Here is a 16,312-nt window from a genome sequence, read left to right on the forward strand (position 1 = left end):
GTCTCCCTCAATGTTTAGGTGCCAGGTGCAATTTTGAATCAAGATGGTAGACTGAAATGAAACTTTGACTTGTCTTTGCCCATTTTTTGGCATACCATAGGTTCGGCCATCCCTTGATATATCATTACCACCAAACTTTGCACAAAGGTTCCTGAGATGGGGGCAGAAATTTTCATTGGCGCTTGGATCCCACACACCATTTTGAATCAAGAAGGCAGACCAAAACACGACTTTGGGTTTACTCCACCCAGTTTTTGGCATGATGGGTCCAAATGTACAAACTGCACTATTTATTTAAAATAAATTTAAAAATTGCAACATTATTTGGTTTCTAAAAATACCTGGGCAGCACATGGCACTCCTCACTACTAAGTAATAAAAACAGAACAGAAAAATAGAGGAAGAGTGTGTAGTAAGTTCTGATTTTCCCTATGATGACTATTTCCATGCTTAAAAGCACAGAAAAAGCACCTATTTAGCCTGCCTAAATTTAGCCTATTTAGCACAGATCAGTAGGGCAAAGGTAGAGCCAGAGCCAATGGGAGGCAAGCCAATGGATTATATTTTTGTCCCCGTCACCTACCCGGTACTGAGTTCTAATCCTAAACACACTTTCTAGGAAGTAAGCCTTGTTTCAGGTGATGAGGATAAGCTGGAAGTGCAACAGCTGGGATCATTCCATTTGTAATTGGAGGGTTAATTAACCAAGCAGGGTGGTGATGGAGGTGGCATTTGGAGCTGCTTGGAGGAAGCTTGAAGGGCTCTCCAATAAGCAGGAGGGAACTGAGGAAACCATCAGGGTCATCCGTATGCCTTATTGGCAGAAGGAGCAAACACACACACACTAGGAAGAGAACACAGATAGACATAGAGAACTTCATGAAACCTCTACCAACTTCTCAGCTTAGATGAGAACATGCATGGGCAGAAGCTTCCAAACTTTCAGCTTTTGGGGGAATGCTTTTCACATCAGCTTTGCAAAGGGTTCTGGGGCTCATTGTCTGCAGGGAGCATTGGGCAGGCCAGTAGGGCAATGTTGCTGCCCTCTTTGGAGAGCCAACCTTATAACAGACCCATCATTACAAACAGCAAATGCTTTCTTATAGAATGATTCCTCAGGTTTCTGTAGCTTGAAAGTTAGCAAAGAGTGTTAAATACCAACTTATGTATTTTTATTATTAAGAAGCGGACAACACTGCCACCTGGTGTACAATAGGGAAAATACTTCCTGGTGGAACAATTTAAGGGCCCCTTAATTTCAGACTAAGTGCAATTCAGACGACTAAGCTTCCTGATTTGCTTGCACAAAGCTTAGGCAGAGGTTATCAGGCATCCCCAAACTGTGGCCCTCCAGAATTTTTGGCCTACAACTCCCATGATCCCTAGCTAACAGGACCAGTGGTCAGGGATGATGGGAGTTGTAGTCCAAAACATCTGAGGGGCCGAAGTTTGGGGATGACTGGGTTAGGTGATATCCAGTCTTCATTGAGCATTTTTTCCTGATTTGTTTGCAAGGAAGGTCTGTTTGCAAGGAAGGTCAGTGGACACTGAGCATTCATCCTGATTTGCTTGCAGGCTGTTTACACGCCTTCCCACACTTCCGACAGTAACATGCAGAGGCGTAAGCTGTTACGGAGTTGCGAGCCCTGTTGAGCGCACGAAGACTTCCAGCGCAAGTGTCTACTCAGAAGTAAGCTCGACTGAGTCCAACGGCTCTTATTGGGGCGACAGCGAAAATGCAAAGGTACTAAATGTTAGCGGAGGAGAACAAGGCGATTGCTTAATTACGGAAGCCAGTGATTCTTGCCAAGATGGTAAATATACAGTACATAGAAATCGCGACTGCATAAAAGCAGCAAAAATGCAACTTTGCCACTAAGTCCCCTGACACTCAGTGGCGAGCCCTCTCGACCGCGGCAGGACTCGAACCTGCAATCTTCTGATCCGAAGTCAGACGCCTTATCCATTAGGCCACGCGGCCGCGCTGGTTGTAGGGTCTCCGCTAGACCTATAGGAACTTGAGAAGCCGGGAGCTGGTTCTGAACCATCCCGGGAGATACCATTTCCTAGCGAGTGGCAAGGGGGAGAGGGAGGGGGAAAGTGGGGGTAGGTGGGAAACAAAACCAGCACAGCCTCTCTGTCTGAGGCAAACTCATCGCTTTCTCTTTCTTTCTTTCTTCTGCCTGTCCTCTCAATATTTGGGCTGTGTTTAAGACGCGAGAGGATACTTTGGTAGGTTCCATGTAATAATTCTCCCCCCGCATCGGGCGAGCTCACTCCAGTCGCGCGCCGGCGGAAGGCTCGCCTCGTGAGTTCTGGGGCGGGGCGGAGCTTGGGGTCGTGGGCAAAAAACACCTCATGGTGTTTTGGGTGCTTCGTGCACCCACGAAAGGGGGCGGGCGGTGGGTGCTCCTGCTGCTCCTGCTGTATAGCTTCTTCCCCCTGCCACCACCCCATTTTTTGTGAGGAGGGGCAGCCTTGGGAGGGGGGTAGAATAGCTCAGTTTGGGGAAAGGGATAGTTTGTGGGCGCCCCTATTGGGTTGGGGTGCTGGTGAGGAGAATAAATATTAGCTCCTTTGGGTGGCATGGAAAGGAAAAGAAGCTAAACTGAGGGGGGGGGTAGGTAAATTTTGAGATAATCTGTAGATATATCTATTTTATTTTATTTTTTGGAAGGGGGGAATTTGGGAATAGAAATATTTTCTTATGCCCTCTGGACGTTTGGTGTACAAAGTGGTGTTATTGGTGTTTTTATTGTGTTTTTAATTTTCTGTCTGGAGTCGACCAGAGGGGCTGGGGCAACCCAGTTAGATGGGCAGCATATAAATACTAAAGTTATTATTACAGTCATACCACATGTTACATTTGCTTCAGGTTACGTGTTTTCGGGTTGCGGACCATGGGAAACCGGAAGTACATACTGGAACAGGTTACTTCTGGGTTTCGCTTCTCACGCATGCACAGAAGCATTAAACAGATGTGCAGAAGTGCCAAATCGTGCAGGCGCGGCACTTCAGCTTGTGAACACTGCAGGTTGTGGGTGTGCCTCCGTCACGGGTTACGTCCACAACCCGAGGTTCCACTGTACAGTGGTACCTCCGGTTCCGAACGGTATCCGTTCCGGAGCTCTGGACAGATCCCGAGGTTTCCGCAACCAGAGGGACTGCTTCTGCGCATGCGTGCAGCGCAGTAGAGCGCTTCTGCGCATGCGGCGAAACCTGGAAAAATACTTCCAGGTTTGCCGCATTCGCATCCTGAAGGATACGCAATAGGTACCACTATTGTTATTGTTATTATCATCATCATTTGGAGCAACCAGAGGGGCTGGGGCAACCCAGTTAGATGGGTGGCATATAAATACTAAAATTATTAGTGTTGTTATCATCATCTCAAAAAGACAAGTATAATCATCAATGTTTTCATAGAATTGTAGAGTTGGAAGGGGCTACTCTTAACAGTCGCAGAAATTGCTTTTCAATTTCATCCTCCGGAGAGCCCGGGACACCTGTATTTATTTACGTGGCACATAGTTAAAACTAGGGAGCTCTCTCCCACAGAAGGTAGTGATGGCTTCCAACTTGGTTGGCTTTACAACAGGATGAGACAAATTCATGGAGGCTCTCCATGGCTAGTGGCCATGATGGCTATGCTCTGCCTCCACAGCTGGAGATAGCAATGCTTCTGAACACCAGTCACTAGAAATCAGGGGAGAGGAAAGTGCTCTTGTGCTTGGGTCCAGCTTGTAGCTTTTCCAGAGACATCTGGCTGGCCACTGTGAGTACAGGATTCTGGGCTAGATTGGCAGTTGGCCTGATCCAGCAGGCTCGTCTTCCATTCCTATACGTATCCTCATTTACCCTCACAACAACCTTGGGAAGTCAGCCTGACTGAAAGACAGTGATATGACCAAAGTCATTTTGCAAGCTTTGTGGATGAGTGAGGTTTTGAATCCTTTGTCTGAATCTGGAACACTTGTCTAGGCACTTCATAACTTAAACACTATGTGCCCAGGATCTTGGGCAGGAAGATGAAAAAAAATCCCACACTAAACCTCAATTCTGTTAATACTTTTTGTCTCCTGATAGATCTTCTGTATCCTCCATGCTGCTCCTTTCTAGTGAAGATGAAGCGTTTGGTGTGGAATACAGGTCCATTCGGATTACGGGGAATGCAGAGATGGTCCTCGGGTTCTTCTGCCAGCCGCCTGGTTCAGGAGGAGATGGCACAAGATACTGGTTCTGTCCCCAAACAGCAACGCATCAATCCACTTGGCATCCAGATGCTTTCTAAGCATCTTCACGAGCAGATTTTCCGGGGTGCCCAGGTTGAATATTCAGAGGAAGACATCCAGAAGAGTGTGGCACACTTGCAGAAGCATGACTTGTGGGGCAAAGAGACAACTATTCTTCCTGATGTGGAATTGCAGCTGCCCCAGTTGTATGGGGCCAACATCGATGAGCACTTCCGTATCTTGGCACAGAAGCAGAGCCTCCCATATCTGGAGGCTGCTAAGGGACTTCTCCAGTTTGGGATCCCACCAGTGCCCCTAGAGTGGGCTTGGAAATCTGGGTGGACACGATATGGACCCAATGGGGAGAGGACAGCTGTTGATTTCCCTGATGAGCGGGCCTTGGTGTTTGATGTGGAAGTGTGCATGAATGCAGGCCAGTGCCCTACGCTTGCAGTAGCTGTTTCCTCAAATGCCTGGTAAGATGCCGACAGCTCTGGTAGAAGGGTGAAAGTTTTTGTTCCTACAAACTTTGTGTAAAAATAGAACCTATTGGGCAACAACATGACTTAGCCAGTCTCCCACTACTTCTGTTCCCTGTGTTCCAAAATACTTTTTTCATTGTTCATTGGTTTATTCCTATATACCACTTTTTGGCCAAAGGCCCCTGATCAATCAGCACCCCACATCTTTCTAACAGACCACTTCTCCTTCCTGTTCTTATTCACTTCCAGGTCTCATACCATAGGGCAAGGCTCAGTTCCATGCAGCCCTTCTAGGTCTCTTTCTGGCCCTTAAAGGCTACACCGCTCATTGGCCCTGTTTCATACCCCCCCCCTTTTTTTGAATGATTGAAATGTGTCCTTGCACTTTGATAATGTTTCTTGCTTGCCTGTAATTAGCTTATGGTACATAAGTACAATTTGTATTTGTTGCTCTGCCAATGTTTGCCTTTGGTCCCATCCATCACTGGCATGTGGCCCTCAGAGGTTTGTCCAGAGAGAAATGTGGCCCTTGGGCTGAAAAAACCCCTCTCGCTTATACATCATGCTGCTTTCCTTTCTTCTGGGGTTCTGTTGTGGAAGAGTGCCAGAATGAGAATAAATGTCTCCACCTAGGAGTTTCCTGGGCTTTTGTAAAAGAGCAAAAACAAGAAACTCTGCTTCCAAAGAGACAATTAATGTTGTATGGGACGGGGGGTGGGGGTTGTGTGATCTTCCTTTATATATTTGGAGGGAGCCCTCTTTGTTGACTCACAATTTCTAACCAGATGTGTGGGTTGTGCACAGATGCTGTGGGACGGTCAGAGATGTGTTAAATTAGAACACTGGAACTCTCACCTCCTAAACCTGTTCAAAGCAAAGTGAGAGTTGAAAAAGGGGTGAGCCCCTGTGTTTTCCTGAACTTCTAAATAACTTAATCTTATGAACCCTAGTTTAGCTATCCCTGCAGTACACGTATACAATATGTAAAAGGTAAAGGGACCCCTGACAGTTAGGTCCAGTCGCGGACGACTCTGGGGTTGTGGTGCTCATCTCATTTTATTGGTCAAGGGAGCCGGCGTACAACCTCTGGGTCATGTGGCCAGCATGACTAAGCCGCTTCTGGCAAACCAGAGCAGCACACAGAAACGACGTTTATCTTCCCGCCGGAGCGGTACGTATTTATCTACTTGCACTTTGACGTGCTTTCGAACTGCTAGGTGGGCAGGAGCTGGGACAGAGCAATGGGAGCTCACCCCATCACAGGGATTTGAACCGCCGACTTTCTGATCGGCAAGCCCTAGGCCCATGTTAAATTAAAATTTTAAAACAAAATAAATAAATAAATGCTGGTGGTGATGATTCAAAGTGTTTTTACCCTGCTCTTCAGTTGGAAAACCCCACAAAGCAACTTAAAAAATTAAATAACACATTATTTGCCCTCATGCTTACAAAGCTATGGAATGAAAGCAAAAAGGGGTTTGGGAGGGAAGAGCCAAACAAGAGGCACCAAATTCTTGATGTTGGTTCTTATAATGTTCTTTCTGAAATTACTAAATTTCAGATCTAGAAAGAAAGGAAGGTGGGTTCAGGTGTTCTATTATGCCCTGTAAAGAGCGCTTTAGTTCACACAGCTGGGTGTGTTTGGTCCCCAGGTACTCATGGTGTAGCAAGCGACTGTTAGAGGAACGGTACACCTGGTCCAGCCAGTTGACTCTGTCAGATCTCATCCCTCTGGAAACAGGCAGCAGCCTTGCCAAGCAGGATTGGCAAGAGAGGCTGGTGGTGGGTCACAATGTCTCTTTTGACCGTGCGCACATCAAAGAACAGTATCTGATTCAGGTAAGTCATCTTTGTCTTCCAATCTGTTCTGCTTACTTTGTATGCAAGCTGTTATTGGTGGCTGAAGGCTAGATGTTTGTGGCAACGTGTATCAATTCAGTTATTATAGCCATGAGCCATAGCTGTTAGGAAATTGCACAACAAACAAGATACAAATAAATACTTGTCGAAATGAAGCTTAGCAGGTCAAATATTAGATTTGTATTGGTGCAAAAATTTCCCTGCAGCAGTTAGCTAGTTTTTTTTATTACAAAGTCCCTGTGAATCTTTGATGCTACAGCTGCAAACAAAGCAGCTGTCCTTGTTTGTTTGTCCAATGATAGAGCTATGTGTTCTGCTGTTGTCTTGTATCTTTAAAACCCAGCCATTGCTTCTCTGCAAACTGCTGTCAGGAGGGTACTATTTGTAAGAGGAAAGCCATAAATGAGAAGGAGGGGTGATTAATGCTTCATTCGCTTGCCACTTTTCTCTCCAGCAAGGTTTCAGGCTCCTCTTTGGATCAGATGTATGAGTCTGGAATCCTAGCTGGAGAAAAAGTGGTTGTGGGAAGGAGCTGCTGGTAGAAAGAGGCAGAAGAGGGAAGGGTTAAGCACCACCCCTCCCGTCGGCTCCCCACTCTGATGCTGCTTTGCAGGGGAGAAGCCGCAGTCAGAATTTCAAATCCTCAGGGTGGAGATAGCATGTATAGTTTGGGTATGAGCCATTTGGCTAGAATTTCACCTGATAGCAGGGTAGCTAAATTGTGAACTCTGAGTTTGAATGTTGGCATCACAGCCTGCCTGTGATCCCTTCCTGAGGTATGTATTTGGCTCCTGTTGGTAAGACATGATGCTGAACTTGACCCTCAGTTGACCTGCTCCTGAACATACAGCATAGCAAGTTCTGTGTGATACTCTTTTATCCTCCAGGCTGTTCCCCTATTATTGTTGCTTACTGGATTTCCTATTTGCACTTCACCATGAGGTCCCAAGGCAGGCTATAACAATATACAGTAAAAAGATAACTTTAAAACTAGTTAAAATAATTTACAATAGGAAGAAGAGGGTTGGCCCTTATAGCATATATCCTAGATGTCATGGTAAAGAGGTGTATTTAGCATATAACAAAAGCTATACCATGTTGTTTTTTGGTTTGCCATGTATGGCTCTTTGTGTAAATGAATGTCGAAATGGCAGTGTATGTGACATTAAAACAACTATTTCAGGGCTCCCAGATGCGTTTCCTGGACACCATGAGTATGCACATGGCCATCTCCGGGCTAACAGGATTCCAACGCAGCCTTTGGATGGCAGCAAAACATGGCAAGCGAAGAGGGCAGCAGCAGGTGCAGCAGCATATCAAGAAAACACGGAGTAAAACTGATGGCCCTGAAGTGAGTTGGAAAGGCACAGAGGAGTTGCATGTTAATCCCTCCTTTTCTTCACAAGGCCTCCCCAATTTATATCTATAGGGCTTGCAAAGCGGCAGCGCTAGATAAGATGTAATGTACTCCAGTGTATATTGAACTGGAGATGTTCCCCCCCCCCCAAAAAAAGAGCAGAAGGCAGTTTGGAAGAAGGATCACTGCTTGTGGTCTGGATGCTAGCTCCTCTTTGGTCTCCGGTAAACAGATTTTTAGGATTATATATTGTTTCGCAAACTAACAAACCATTTGTCTAGAGGTGACAGTGAAACAAAGATAAATGTGTATGTACCTGTTGAGAAATAAAACTCCTTTCCAATTCATTTTAAGTTTTAAAAAACTATTTTTTTTGTTTTGAGTGTCAGAGTCCTTTCTGGCTCTACATTCAGCATACTTGATCAAGTCATAGTTATATATAACATGGGAATGAGAATGTCTGGCCTTGTTGGATTGTTGTGAGAATGAAATGAAGCTCGGAAGGCACTTTGCAGAACTAAAGTGCTATCTATATTTCATACATACATCACACTTGAATAACTGTTTTTTAATACTCTGTCCTATGAGAGGAGTGGAGAAAGAGAGTTAGATAGAGATGTCATTTTTATACCTGAGGTTACATTAGCTGGGACTGAACACTTTATTTCTCCCTTCCAAAATAACTAATTGCCCTCCCTCCCTTATAATTGCATGTCTTATTGTGTATAATTTTGCCTCTTACTAAAGTTGCAAAATGCAATTCCACCACCATGAGGTTTTTAGTAGAAGACTGACAGAGATCACCATAGACAGTTGGGAGAGGTTTTTTTTGGCAAAAGCATTCTGAATTAGTAGTAGAGGGGGAAAGTGCAGAGCCAGCATGGAGGAGACTGGCAACATCCTAGATGTGAGAAAAGTTTTGTTAAGTAATATGGACTTCTGTTGCCTCTTGCATTGTCATTGTTTCATAGGCAATCCTCTGATAGAGGCCTGCCAAACTATAGCTATATTTCTGTATGGATGCCACAGTAAGTCTGATCTACAGATACATCAGAATGAGGTGGTGGAGGGCTGAGATGGTATAATAGATGGTTTCACTTTAGACAGAGGGATCATATTTTAAAATAGTCACTTTTTTAAAAAAAGAAAAAGAAAAGAAAAGAAACATGGTTGACAAAGGACTAGGATAGAACCTTTCTCCCTACTGTGCTATTTTTCTCTTGGCAGGGAGGATTTTTTTCTTATGTAGAGGGAATTATTTGTCTGCAGTAATGCTGTTCAATATACCATCTCAACTTTCTGCCGCCTCATTCACATGTATAGACTAGGCCTCCTAGGACTTGCCATTCTTGCAAAGATCCTGGACTGTGTAGATGTTCTGTATAATTCTGAGAGTTAGAACTAATCAGAATGGAGGTCTTATTCCTACAGATTGAGGACCCAATCTGATGGTTTCTTAAATGTTTTTAAATGCTTTTCATCCCAAAATGGGCATTTGGGAGGTTTGTGGACTAGTTACTGCCTTACTACCTTGCAGATTGCCTCCTGGGACTGGGTGAACATTAGTAGCATCAACAATCTAGTAGATGTGCATGCCTTATATGTTGGAGGCCAGCCACTGGAGAAAGAAGCCCGGGAACTCTTTGTCAAAGGGAGCATGAATGACATCAGGAATAACTTCCAGGTAGGGAGATAATCTACAGGATGGTGCTTTTTAAGGGAAGGATTCAAGGGACCACGGCTCTGTTGTAGAGCATATTCTTTGCATGTAAAATGTTCCATGTTTAAAGTCTGGCATCGCTAGTGTGAAGGAAAGGGTCTTGGTATACCTGGGAAAGATGTATGATTTAAATCTGGAGCACTTTTGCCAGTCAGAGGAGAATACTAGGATAGACTGACCAGTGATGCGACTTAGTGGAATGTGGCTCTTGATACAGGTGTACATAATTTATATTCCCATTCCCTCTATTCTCTCTGCCTCTCTTCCAAGGACCTGATGAGATATTGTGCCCTTGATGTCCAGGCTACTTATGAAGTATTCCAGGAGCAGCTTCCTCTCTTCTTGGAAAGGTGAGGACTTGGGGTGGGCGGGTTCTAAACTGTGGGATTCTTTTTTTATGGTGGATCCTCCTCCTCCTCCTTCTTCTTCTTCTTCTTCTTCTTCTTCTTCTTCTTCTTCTTCTTCTTCTTCTTCTTTGGCGATCACTCGTATCCATTTATGAGATAGCTTGCTCTGGATTCGCCAATAGTCTTAGGTTGCCTTTGTGTGCCAGAATCATCTTAGGGACAATATGGTGTTCGATTATCAATAAACCCCTTTACACTTTACCCTGCTAGGGATTCCAGTCTTGCCTTTCTTTAGATACAGATAAAACTTGAAAGGTTCAGTGTAGTGGTAAAACATCAGTACAAATCAACCAGTGTTTCAATTTTGCAAGAAAGAAACAAGAAGCAGTATCTCCCCAAACATCTTAATCCTTCAGAAGTGGTACAAGTGCATATATACAAAATTTCTTAGTGAAAGAAACACATAATAGTTAACTAGAATTTACAATGCACGTTGGAAAACTGAGCCAAATAATTATGGGAGTTACATCAAACAATGTACTAGATTATCATATTAAATAAAATGTCTGTCGTGATGGGCAGGGAGAATGTGAGGGGAAATCTTGTACAGTGCAAAAACCTGGGGTGGGGGGTGGGAGTAGGCACATAATCTCTTGTCTCTTGTGGAATTTCATTCCACCAGGTGGGAGGAATAGCCCTTGTGGGCAATCTGTCCTTGCGGACTGCCCAGTATCAGGAGTAAAGAGTACACTTTTGACTTTGCTATATAAAAAAAAGAGTGCCCCAATTCCAGAACTTAATTTTCTCCATTGGAATTAATGACATCCGTGCACATATGGGAGAGAGTTAAGGGGTTCACAATGAGAACACCATTGTGATGGGGCTAAAACTGTTAACTGAGATTGGTGTTCCCGGCTATTGGACCTTGTTCCTAGCAATGTGGCCTCGGCCTTTCGTCTACATGGATCCATCCTTGGTTCTGTCTGTTGGTCATGCACAGTGTGACAGGCTCTTAGGATCTGCTTCCATTGTATGCTAAGGTCAACAAAAGCCTAAAGTTTATATAGCTTAGTCCAGTTGCTTCTAACATACTGGCTCCACTCTGTTATTACCCCCTTTTCTATTTCTTTGTTAGGTGTCCCCATCCTGTCACATTTGCAGGGATGCTGGAAATGGGAGTCTCCTACCTGCCTGTCAATCAGAACTGGGAGAGGTACCTGGATGAAGCTCAGGTCACTTATGAGGAGCTGCAAAAGGAGATGAAGAAATCCTTGATGAACCTAGCTGACAATGCCTGCCAGCTGCTTCATGAGGCAAGGTAGGGATATTATTATCCTAATCACTGTTACAGTGCACTGCTGCTTAAGCCAGAGCTTCATAATTGGTGAAGACTTTGCTCTCCACTAAACAGTGGCAGGAGAGAACATTATGAAGCAGAAACGGAGCTGGAAGGAGGATGCAACTCTCAACCCTCCCTCTGGTTGGGGTCCCAATTGCATGCTTCCTACATCTCAGGGAAACTCAAATGAGGAGGTGGACTGGGACAGAAGATGAAAAGAGGGAAAGATGTGGAAGAATTAAGGATGCACACACACCTGCCACATCTCCCCCTCATCTTTGCAGTTGAAGAACTGGGTTTTCAGACCTCAGTTTTAGCTGACATTTAGTTCTGGCATTAAAATCTGTAGTATGTTTTACGGGGTAGGCAATTCCCAAATGGAGGACTGCAAGGTTGAGATAGAATTGAGACTCTAGAATTGCGAAATGCAATACTGTTTCATTAAGCAGACTACTACTTAGTAAAGGAATTTGTTTGGCACAGTTTCAGCAGTGGGTGCATCTAGATAAACTGAGACGTTGTTATATGACATGGTGGAGAAAAGTACCCTTTGAGCTCCTCTCCTTTGCTGTAAATAAACAGGAGCTTGTAGACCAAGATCTCACTGATGGAAATAGAAAAAAGTATTCTTCAAATTAAGGGACACAGGTGGCGCTGTGGGTTAAACCACAGAGCCTAGGGCTTGCTGATCAGAAGGTCGGCTGTTCGAATCCCTGCGACGGGGTGAGCTCCCGTTGCTTGGTCCCAGCTCCTGCCAACCTAGCAGTTCGAAAGCACGTCAAAGTGCAAGTAGATAAATAGGGACCGCTACAGCGGGAAGGTAAACGGCATTTCCGTGTGCTGCTCTGGTTCACCAGAAGCGGCTTAGTCATGCTGGCCACATGACCTGGAAGCTGTACGTCGACTCCCTCGGCCAATAATGTGAGATGAGCACGCAACCCCAGAGTCGGTCACGACTGGCCTCATAGTCAGGGGTCCCTTTACCTTTACCTTTATTCTTCAAATTAACCTGTGGTGGTTGGTCTGATGTATCAAAACAGGTACAAATGTGATCCCTGGCTATGGGATCTAGAGTGGGATCTCCAGGAATTTAAGCAAAAGAAGAAAAAAATTGGGAAGAAGAATAATGAAGATGTTGAAATGCCCAAAGCCATGGAAAAAGCCTCCATGCTGGAGTGGCAGGAAGGTAAGAGCATCATCATAATTGACTACTAGCTTGCTAGCACACAGCAAATCACAGGTGTTCCTGTTAGGATTTTGTGTACCCAATGCTGGGTAGTGTGATTAGTATACAGTAAATTACATGAGCAGGAGTGCCTGGCGTGCTATGGTCCATGGGGTCACGAAGAGTCGGACACGACTAAATGACTAAACAACAACAACAACAACAAAATTACATGAGATGTCTGACAAGAGTGTGGGAACGGAAGACTGTCTTATCTCTGAGCGTGTTATTTTTACTTTCACTTTTGCTGTATGCAACTGTCTTGTTCTGCCTGGAGAACACAGATGTGATTATGGATTCTCTGTACATAGTGTGAATAAAACATAGTTTAGATCTACGGATGATTCTTTCTTCTTGCTGTGTTAGATGCCAGAAGACTTGCGTACACTTAACATAAGAGAAGTGTCGCAGAGAGGCACTCTGGAGTGAAGGGGCATGCCATTCCAGAGATGTGCCTACTGGGAGCCGCACAGAGGCACCGGGGGTTCGCTGTGTCCCCAGGTGCATTTTCCAACAGTCCCCACTGTCTACTGGCAGTTGTAATATTTCTCTCCTAAATCTTAATCAGAAAGAGAGAAAGAATGACCTTTTGTCCATCTGGCTTAGCATTGTCTGTACTGATTAGCAATAGCTCTCCTGGGTTTCAGATAGTCTTTACCAGCCTCGCCTGGTGATGCTAGGGGTTGAACCTGTTACCTCTTGGATCCAAAGCATGCAATCTACCCTTGATTCAGATCCCTTCCGCTAAGCTGTCTTTGCAATTGGGTAGGAACAAGCATCCTTTTAAATCTTATTTACAAGCCTGAAATACGTACCTCAGTGTGCATTGCTGGCAGAATGTTTTGCATCCAGCTCTCAAGTGATTTCAAAGGATGATAGTATTACCAGAGAATTTTAAAAAGTCCTGAGATCCCAGAGGTGCCGTTTTAAAAAGGTGTTGCATTTTTATGGTGTTGCATTTTTATTTATTTCTTAATTACAGTCTTGGAGGATAAATATGGAATACACAGGTGTTTGGAGTGCAATATAGAGGCAGTGGAGGAACATAAGAACTATGGAGTGTTACGGAGCTGACACATTTCAACAAGAAAACATTTCTTTGCTGACCATTAAAGTTATATTTCTACTCTTCCATAGGGTACTGTGCGTTAAACACTCATGTACTGTATTTGAATTCTTCTTTGCCATTTAGAGCAGGCATTCCCAAGCTGCGGCCCTCCAGATGTTTTGGCCTACAACTCCCATGATCCCTAGCTAACAGGACCAGTGGTCGGGGAAGATGGGAATTGTAGTTCAAAACATCTGGAGGGCCGAAGTTTGGGGATGCCTGATTTAGAGTTTTAGAAATTTGCTAGCTGTCAAATTCTGCATTGGATTATAGGCTCTGCAGGCTACCGAATAACTGCGTCCATGTAGATCACGGGTGTCAAACACAAGGCCCGGGGGCCAAATCCGGCCCGCCAGACCTCGTCATGTGGCCCGCCGAGCGCCCCAGCCAACGGGACCCAGCAGTGGGACCTTGCTGCTGAAGCGCCGCGCCAACAAAGTGCCGACAAACAGCTGGGGCCGGGGAAATGCTTTTTGCCCCTGGGTCCCTTCGCGCTCTTTTCTGGTGCTGAATCAAGGCGGTGACCCCCCCCCTTCCCTTTCTTTCTTCCTCTCTCTCGTTCTTATTCTTTCTTTCCCTCTCCTTCCTTCCTTCCTTCTTTATCTCTGTCTTCTCTCCCTCTTTCTTTTTCTTTCCTTCTTTATTCCTTCTTTCCTACTCTTCTTTCTCTCACCTCTTTCCTTCCTCTCTCCCTCCTGCTCCCTCTTTTCTTCCTTCCTTCCTTCCTTCCGTCCTTCCCAACTTTCTTCCTCTCCCTCATTCTTATTCTTTCTTTCCCTCTACTTCCTTCCTTCTTTCTCCCTTTCCGTCTTCTCTCCCTCTTTCTTTTTCTTTCCTTCTTTATTCTCTTCCTTATTTCCTACTCTTCTTTCTCTCCCCTCTTTCCTTCCTTCCTTCCTCTCTCCCTCCCACTCCCTCCTTCCTTCCTCACTCCCTCCGCTCCCTCTCCCTCTCCCTCTCCTCAGAAACATAGGATTCTGCTTTATACTTCTGGCCCTTAAACCCTGGAAGCAGGAGAGCAGCTCCAGTGAGTCAACCTCAGCCAGTCCCTTTGGTGAAGGGTGGTGGCTCACTGGCAGAACATCTGTCCTGCATGCAGAAGGACCCCAGCATCTCCAGGTACTAGTAGCTCTGCAAAGGTCCTGCATGAAACCCTAGCGAGCCTCCACCACCCAGTGCAGTTACCAAAAATCATTTTTCAATAAATTGTACAATAATTGTACATTTGAATATCTACTTGCCACTATTCTGACTATGTTTCTGCTTTCAGAGCTAGTTATTACTTACATTATTACAAAAAAACAGTAATAATTGAATGCAGTGACAATAATTTATGATAATAAAGAGTGGACACATAGTCCTACAGAAACAACCGGCCCTTTGAGGGTGACCAAACTGCTGATGCGGCCCCCGATGAATTTGAGTTTGACACCCCTGATGTAGATTCTTAAGCCTTTTAATGTAATATGTACTGTAGTTATAAAACAGCCTTGTCAACAACTGTACTCATTGAAAAATAATTCATTTCTGATTTGTTGTATCATGGAAACAGATCCAGGACCCCCAACTGAAGAGGAAGAACAGCAACTCCCTGAGAGCCGATTGTGCTTGGACCGTCTGAAGGGGACTGTAGCTTTGCAGCCAAAGAGAATTCAGCACCTGCCTGGCCATCCAGGGTGCGTTACTAAAGGGAAGTTGTAGACAGTGACCTTCCTAGGACCTTCTGTTCATCTCTTTGTCAGGAAGTAGGATTCCAGTTTAGTCTTTAATATGTTTTCCCTGTGCTCTGTGGATTTTTTTTTTTATATGGAGCATTTGCCCACGAGAGCCTCCACCTGTTATCAAAAGTGTGCAGCTTAGAGATAGATTTACCCATGTTCCTGAGAAGTAGACCTACTTTACAGTTGGCTTTTAAACAAGGGCAAAAATAAATTGTTAACATTCCTGTAATGTTGAGTGGATTTTTTTTTTGTCTAAAAGTTAGAACTGTTTGATTTGCATGATTATTGATCAAACAACCACTTATTTGTCTGAATTATTCCGTTTGCTGTGAACACACAATTCCGTTGGCAAGGTCACAGGCCTATGCAGTGTAGTGAAGATTACAGGTGGCTAACTTACAGCCCATATCCAACCTTCATAAAAGTATTTTATGATCCCCAAGCCTCCCCAAATTCAACCTCTTTTAAAAATGATTAAATTTAATTATGAATAATGAATGATGAATAATTATTTTCAATAGAATAGAGTGGCTGGTGGGAAAGTCTTTCAGAAGGCAGCCTTTTGAATGGCAGCTCTTGCCACACCCACTTCTTACACTGGCCACACCCAGTTTCACACGTAACCCCTCCCCCCAAGGGTTGGCCATAAGATAGTGCAGCCCTCAGCCTGAAAAAAGTTTACTGCTGCTGCTAACGAAGCATAACATTGTCGAATGGAAGCCCCACCCTATAATTAATTTCCTGCAATGAGGCATGCTTCTTTGTATTCAAACTCAGCGGGCCACCTGGAAGCATCAGTGACAGAGGAGGTAGCTTTTGTTAAACTGAGTAAAATCAACCCTGACAGGAGATGTAATTATTATTTAATGAATTTCCATACAGCTCCTTGGTAAAGGCCTTTGAGCAATTTGGTATAAAATT

At 44.5% G+C, this 16,312-nt stretch overlaps 1 protein-coding gene and 1 non-coding gene across 2 annotated transcripts in view; one reads left to right on the top strand and one right to left on the bottom strand.

Moving 5' to 3' along the window:
* Positions 1-1,908: 1,908 nt before the first annotated feature.
* TRNAR-UCG (transfer RNA arginine (anticodon UCG)) lies at positions 1,909-1,981 on the bottom strand. Its single transcript has one exon. It is a non-coding gene; the product is annotated as a tRNA-Arg (tRNA).
* Positions 1,982-2,352: 371 nt separating this feature from the next.
* Positions 2,353-16,312, top strand: part of POLG (DNA polymerase gamma, catalytic subunit) — a 35,076-nt gene continuing 21,116 nt past the window's right edge. The window contains exons 1-8 of the mRNA XM_060282996.1: positions 2,353-4,708; positions 6,367-6,553; positions 7,758-7,925; positions 9,469-9,615; positions 9,922-10,001; positions 11,134-11,316; positions 12,378-12,523; positions 15,223-15,346. Coding sequence (XP_060138979.1) covers positions 4,029-4,708; positions 6,367-6,553; positions 7,758-7,925; positions 9,469-9,615; positions 9,922-10,001; positions 11,134-11,316; positions 12,378-12,523; positions 15,223-15,346 — 1,715 coding nt within the window. The 5' untranslated portion in view covers positions 2,353-4,028. The remainder of the gene's footprint in view (positions 4,709-6,366; positions 6,554-7,757; positions 7,926-9,468; positions 9,616-9,921; positions 10,002-11,133; positions 11,317-12,377; positions 12,524-15,222; positions 15,347-16,312) is intronic.

The sequence above is a fragment of the Zootoca vivipara genome, chromosome 14 (genome assembly GCF_963506605.1).
Source record: "Zootoca vivipara chromosome 14, rZooViv1.1, whole genome shotgun sequence".
NCBI lineage: Eukaryota > Metazoa > Chordata > Lepidosauria > Squamata > Lacertidae > Zootoca > Zootoca vivipara.